Source organism: Saccostrea cucullata, unplaced genomic scaffold (assembly GCF_032062105.1).
Source record: "Saccostrea cucullata isolate Sc308-1 unplaced genomic scaffold, CSIRO_AGI_Scuc_v1 ctg6178, whole genome shotgun sequence".
Lineage (NCBI taxonomy): Eukaryota > Metazoa > Mollusca > Bivalvia > Ostreida > Ostreidae > Saccostrea > Saccostrea cuccullata.
Window position 1 is genome coordinate 89369 of NW_026940910.1, and position 6745 is coordinate 96113.

The 6745-nt window shown below is 34.2% G+C and overlaps 2 protein-coding genes across 2 annotated transcripts; one reads left to right on the forward strand and one right to left on the reverse strand.

Moving 5' to 3' along the window:
• Nucleotides 1-2846: 2846 nt before the first annotated feature.
• On the forward strand, nt 2847-3897 carry LOC134256637 (putative nuclease HARBI1). The gene is made up of 2 exons (XM_062739321.1): nt 2847-2952; nt 3416-3897. Exons 1-2 carry the CDS (start codon nt 2847-2849, stop codon nt 3895-3897), a joined length of 588 nt encoding a protein of 195 aa, XP_062595305.1.
• A 1059-nt stretch (nt 3898-4956) lies between these two features.
• Nucleotides 4957-5391, reverse strand: LOC134256638 (myb/SANT-like DNA-binding domain-containing protein 4). The gene has a single exon (XM_062739322.1). It carries the CDS (start codon nt 5389-5391, stop codon nt 4957-4959), a length of 435 nt encoding a protein of 144 aa, XP_062595306.1.
• Nucleotides 5392-6745: the final 1354 nt, after the last annotated feature.

Here is a 6745-nt window from a genome sequence, read left to right on the forward strand (position 1 = left end):
TTATACTATATAAAGAATTTTTCACGTGTAATTTGTTAACGACTTCTAGATCACTATTCATTTTATATTCTGCGACAGTGTGCATGGATATGATTATTGTAAAATTTTAAATTTCTGGAGCCTTTAGAGCGGCATTTCCATGTACATCCGATTTTCTAATTTTTAACGAAGCAGTATTATATATAACACAGATAAAGTATAATCACAACCATTTATTGTTCAATGTAGATACAAATACAGGGATATGAAAAACGTCCCTCATTCAAAATTTATAAATTATTACAATTATTTTCAAAATAAAACTTAAAATAATAATAGTTAAGATATTTCTAATTAGGACGTTCTTGTATTCCAAGAAAAAAATTATATATACAATTTTATGCTTGTATGCTCTAGAAAACTTAGACTGCTATCTATACACTGAATCGAAAAGCTCCTCGACACGCAACAACTTCAACCGACTCATTACTTGTTTTCAAATATTTCATGTCTTTTGAAACAAACTTCAAATTAAATTTTATTTGCGTCGTAGTGTTGATGAGTGAAATCTAGTTTGTTCAAGTCATGTCCAAAATAGAACCAGGATTTTTATTTATCTATTTTTCTATTTTTTATTTATTTATTTACATTCTCCATTTTAGTCTTGTAAAATCATTTTCATTGATATGGCTGATTATAAATATCAATACGTTCACAGTTCAATCTAAATTTGACCGTGAAACTTGACACACAATCAATCGTATTCCATATATTTTACTGAAGTATGTAGTATACGTGGATATTAATCATTAGACCGAAAAAGAGAGTCAACAATATACATGATATAAAATAACATTTCTTAACTGTTTGAAAACTGTTTTAAAATTTTCAATGAGATAAAATCAATCCAGAGCATTTCCCTCTCTCTCTCATTTAAAGTGGCACAGTGACGCACAAGGGGGAAAATTGACAAATGTAGAATTTTCGCATGACCTCTGTAAATTTTGTTCAAATCCTTAAAGTATTAGGTTTCAGAAAATTACAGGTTTCAGAACCTAAAAATTAAAATTTTATGGGGAAAAATAAAAGTAAAAATAATTTCTGTCTGCCCTAGAACGAAAATATTGCAAAATACCCTGGTACTTCTTCCTTCCTATCATACGCGTGCGCAGAAAAGTGTTTAATAAGTTTCCATAGTTACCATGGTCTCAGGTATCCACGAATGAATATAAGTAAACCAAAAAATTTGATGCAATCTTTTTAAAAAGTTGTTAGAACATATTTCTCACCTTTGCATGCTCCAGTTGAATTTTGTTTACAAGTTTGAGCTAAAAATAAGAGTAGCGTGACCTTGACATATACGAAACAACAAAACGGTTAATACAACCTTTGTTTTCCCGGCACTTATATTGTGCAGTCAATTCTTGCAGTTGAATTGTCATATCTTCGCTATATACTCATAATTTTCGTAAGTCTTTCTCTGTATGCCACAGAATCTTAAAATTAAGATATGATTTTGACTCACTGTGCCGCTTTAATAATCGTGTTCGTTTGTCATAACGAGAAAATGAAATAATTTCATTTACTAGCAGTAGGCTTTTGTATTTTTTTTCAGAGATTAATAGTATTTAAAATACATCTATCTTATATCTAGAGGATTTATCTAGAGTTTTTGTTGTTTTCCATGTGAAGCTGAGCAAAGAGAATCTGTAAAAATTAAGCTGAATTTTAATCTACCGACCTAATTTAACTTAGTTGTGAAATCGAATCCAAATCAGTCTTTTAGGGTTTGTTTTAAGCACATATGTATATGTACAAATGCAGTATATCGAAGCCTGCTTTAGATTCTAGCTACTCTCTCATAATCATAAGCAAAATCATTATCGAAGTGGTACATGTATTCTGTGTGTTTAAATGTATTCAAAACGTTTTCATTATTAAAAAAACTTAAGTATTATCGAAAATACTTATCTTTTACTTCAATGACCATTATGTACTCTCTGCTTATGGATGTAAAATCTGTTGAACTGTTCAGGCGATTCTGGACCTTTGTATTCCGATGAGCAGTGGAAACTTCTAAGAAGATAGAGACATAGAGACATAGGTGAAATAACTTATCGAAGAGGTATCTTGTCCGTGTTTCCTTTTATTATATACTTTTATTTTTACAATAATAAACGGTTGATAAATGACGCGTTCAAAAACTGTAACCTTAATCATCACCAAAAACTGAAACATTATTTTAAAACTTATCTTCTGCTGCAATGGCCCTTTTGTACTCTGTTTTTGACTGTGAAATCTCGTTTGACTGTTGATGTAACGAATGCTGGACTTCCCGTCTTTTATTGAGCAGTGAAAAGTCATAACTTCAGGTATACATGTACGTATCTAAGGGTTGAGGATTCTCGGTCTGCATGCGCTATTCTGGATACTTTACCACGAGAGGCATGTTTAATGAACCGTCTGTATATTTTCGATGGTAAACTGAATGTTTGAAGAGAATAACTGTCTTTGTCGAATGCAATACCATATAAACTTTGGTAGACTGGTTGTAGAATCGACTCTTTCCAAACAGGGATGGGCCTGTCTCCTTACAATTTTTGTCATTAGGAAGTATACGTCTGAATGTCGCAACGCAAAGCCTTCGAATGAGTTAAAAAGCGTGATTAAATTGAATACCTGTTCACCTGCAGGCATGTTCATGAACATATCTTAGGATTAAGACGTGTCCTAAGAACGTCTTAGGAAACGTCTTAATCCTAAGTAAGTTTCTTGAAGCTTTCCTAAATTTAGGGTCTCGCCATAAGATTGTCTTAACTTTAAGGCAGCCTAAACCATATCCTAAGACCATCCTAATTGACATAAACATGGCGGCGGCCATGATATTTTTGCACATCGCTCACAGGAATCGTGAAAGAGTATTTAGAGACATTGATAACCCTTTGGATTATTTGAACGATGATGCTATCGTTAGTAAGTACAGACTTTCACGTCCTCTGATCATCCATTTATGTAACACTTTCCATGATAGACTTCAAAGACCTACTGCAAGATCACGTGCATTGACAGTTTCTTTGCAAGTTATGATTGCCTTAAGATTTTGCAACGGGCAGTTTCCAGGCTGTGGTAGGGGATGTTCACAATATATCTAGAGCCAGTGTAAGCCGTGTCATAAGCGACATGAATGACTGCCTATTAGAGATTTCTCGAGAGAACATTGTTATGCCAGTTGACTAGCAAAGCCTACTCAAGACAATGCTTGACTTCAGTAACTTAAAGATTTCTAATTTCCCAAATACAGTAGGCGCTATTGATGGGACACATATACGTATAAAATCACCATCTGCAGATGAACATGTATATGTAAATAGAAAAGGTTATCATTCGACCAATGTCCAAGGTGTATGTGATAGTAACTTGATTTTTTTTAATGTAGTAGCCAACATGGCCAAGTGGCCAGATGGAACACATGATTCGTACATATGGAGGAACTCTTCAATACATAATCTGTTTGAAAGTGGTACAATTTCAGATGGGTGGTTACTTGGGGATAGTGGATATCCACTGCGTCCTTGGCTTCTGACCCCTGTACTTAATCCAACTACAGACGCACAAGAGAGATACAATGCAGCTCACATACGCACAAGGAATGTTATTGAACGGGCCTTTGGTGTTTTGAAATCAAGATTTCGATGCCTAGATAATAGCGCAGGAGCTCTTATATACAGTCCACAGAAGGCTTGTGATATTACAGTAGCCTGTGTAGTTCTTCACAACATGTGTATAAGACGAAGAATACCATTACCAGATGGGGTTGTTCCTTGTGACAATGGAAGAATTCGTGTGAATTACAGAGGAAGGTGTAACGACGGTACAAGAGTGCGTGATCAACTGATAGCTGGACGATTTTCGGTGTAAATACATGTGTGCATGATGTACCATTTCATTTACCATATGACTTAAAGTACATCAAATTAATAATTGACAAAAATAAATTTTTTAAAAGCACAATTTATGTCACATGACCCCAAGTATCAAGCGTTTTTTTCTAACCAAATATATTTTTTTAATTTGATAAGGATCGACCAAAGTCACTCATTTGAGTATTGTGGCCCATGGGCCTATCGTTTAAGGATAACGTAGCTCGTTATTGTTGTTTGAATTATTATACTTATTTATTTATTTAAATCATTATTATCTTGAAATGTAAATGAAACACCATGTTTTGCCAAATAAACTTGGTGGTGTTGAATCTCCATTTGGAAACGTTGCCTGTCCATGATCAGTCTTTCTTCCTCTATGGCAAGTCGTCTCCTTTTAATTTCAAGATTTTCCAAGGCAATCTCTACCTTTTTCTTTTCTGTTTGTAGAAGTTCACTCATATGTTCATGGTCCTCTGATGAGCGCGTCTTTTTCCTTTTCCCAGGGATCTTTTCCTGCGAGTGCTGGGAGTCAGAATCTTAGAAGATATAAATATATATAATATGACTAAGGATGAAAGCCCTAGATTCAAAAGTTCAAAAGTCATTGCTAAGGTTGAAGTGTGGTAATAAAATATATAATTTAATACGAATATTTTTTAAAGCTTTCTTTAAAAAAAAATAATACTTCTTACCATAACTGTGAGTAATTTGAATTTGGGCCGTATCAGTGGCCGATGATGTAGAAGCTGGGGGTTCTTCTTCTGAAAAAGAAACAATTTAGGTATATTAAAACAGTACTGTTACTTAACATTCAATTAAGGGAGTTTATACATTGCACATCAAAGAGTTCCATTTCAAACTACATAAAACTCTGTTGCAGATTTATGTAACTATGTAATGTTCTTTTCTTTTCATTCAAAAATGTACAGAAAATGTCAAAGTTTAAAATTCAATTGAAGTTTATTTTACATTGAAACAATTGAATATATTATACGCAACACACATTTAGAGTTTCCTTTACCGATTTATCATATTCAAAAGAAAAACACTGCTTTTAAGAAAAATACATACCAATACCCGAGCTCAAAATGTTTCCTTCATTGGACCTTGCAGTGTCATGGCCACCCGGTATTCCATCAATAGGCAAGTTTTCTATGATGCCGACTACTCTGTCCTGCAAGGCATCTAATTCAATGGGTGGTGGACCACCTCCTGTTTTTGCAGACTCTCTGCGTTGTTGCGATGCCTTTTTCTTCGCGTCGCTGGTGTAAGATGACCACTTTTTTCTTATCTCCTCAACAGTCCTCGTATGAGAGGAGGAATTGCAAGAATTTATCTTTTCACAGATGCTTTCCCAAGCCCTCTTCTTTGCGGCATTTGTCACAATATTTGATAACTTGCAAAAAATTACTTCTTTATTTCTTTCCACTTCGTCTAGAAGAACCTGAATTTCCGCACTAGAAAAATTTGGGTTTCTTTTCTTACTCATGGTCAATGACACAATGCGACTCGTCACAAAATTTTTTTTACTGGTTTGGATTGTGTTTGCCCAAAAGTGATTATTACTCACTTATTTATATCTGTGACCTTGACATGATTAGGTCGAGGTATACTGTAAAGTTTTTAAATCAAGGATGTATAAGAGAGAATCCGGATTGGCTCAGGGGTTTAAGCGTGGCATTTAAAAATCGATATGTAGACGATGATACCCGTATTACGAGTTCGAGCCCTACGGAATCCTTTCATTTTTCTCCATTTTATTTTTATTTTTTTGTGTGTGTATTATAAGATATAATATGTAATTCATTATTTATAAGTATTCATAAATATGGATGACTTTATTATAAATCTACATTTAAATTTACTTTTTTTAAGGTCAGGTCGTTGAAAAAATAATTTCTTAGCTGCAAATGTATAGAAAAATAGGAAGAAACTAAAAGGGTCTTTGTAGGTTAGGATATCCTAACTTAAGATGTTCCTAAGATACCGTCGAGTTACGTCTTAAGACGTGTCCTAAGTTGTTCTTAGGATCTTCCTAATTTCCTTCCTAAGTTATATCTTAAGAACAATCTTACGATATATCTTAGGAAAGTTTCATGAACATGCCTGCTGTTCTACAGGTATCGGCCTTTAAACCAATAACTACTGTCGCTTTTATTAGCACATAATAAACAAAGGCACGTGTTCCTAGTACATATGATAAATTAATTTAAAGGAATTTCATAGAAAATTCTATTTTTAGTAACCATGCCAACACCATTCATCGAAATCAAAAACCGATGCACTATTTTATGTATCTTAGTGTAGTCTACTGTGTGCCAAGTTATATTAAAATCAGATCAAAACTGTAGGAGGAGTAGCGTTTTGAAAAATTGTTTACAGACAGACGGACGGACGACGGACACCTTACTATCGCATAAGCTCTTCTGGTCTCTGACCAGTAGAGCTAAAAATGTGTTTGTGAAACACTCTGCCCCGATGGTGACTGTAATACACTAAATTTAATCCCTTTAGTTACCCCTTTTGTGTGAGTGTAAATACTGGTCTCTATCCTATGGGGAGTCACTCGATTAGCTATTTTATCTACCTGAGCTCAAAAGTACATCAACAGATCAACTATTTACGGGAATGAAAATGCAATTTGTAAAATATGTTTTTCTTGTTAGAATCTACACATTCAGTATGGTTGTTTTACTATATTTTCCCCCTAGATCCTAGTTCCTTGGTCTTTTGCCCCGCTTCTATATGACACAGGCCTTGGACAGGGTACGTAGATTCCATTGAAACAATAGCCAGTCAACATGCACTGTGTTTTCTTTAAGTTCATCGTAAGCTTATTACTT

Coding starts and splice junctions, on each gene's coding strand:
- LOC134256637 (XM_062739321.1), top strand. CDS start 2,847: ATGGCGGCGGCCATGATATTTTTGCACATCGCTCACAGGAATCGTGAA. Junction 2,953..3,415: donor GAACGATGATGCTATCGTTA/GTAAGTACAGAC, acceptor TTTTTAATGTAG/TAGCCAACATGGCCAAGTGG.
- LOC134256638 (XM_062739322.1), bottom strand. CDS start 5,391: ATGAGTAAGAAAAGAAACCCAAATTTTTCTAGTGCGGAAATTCAGGTT.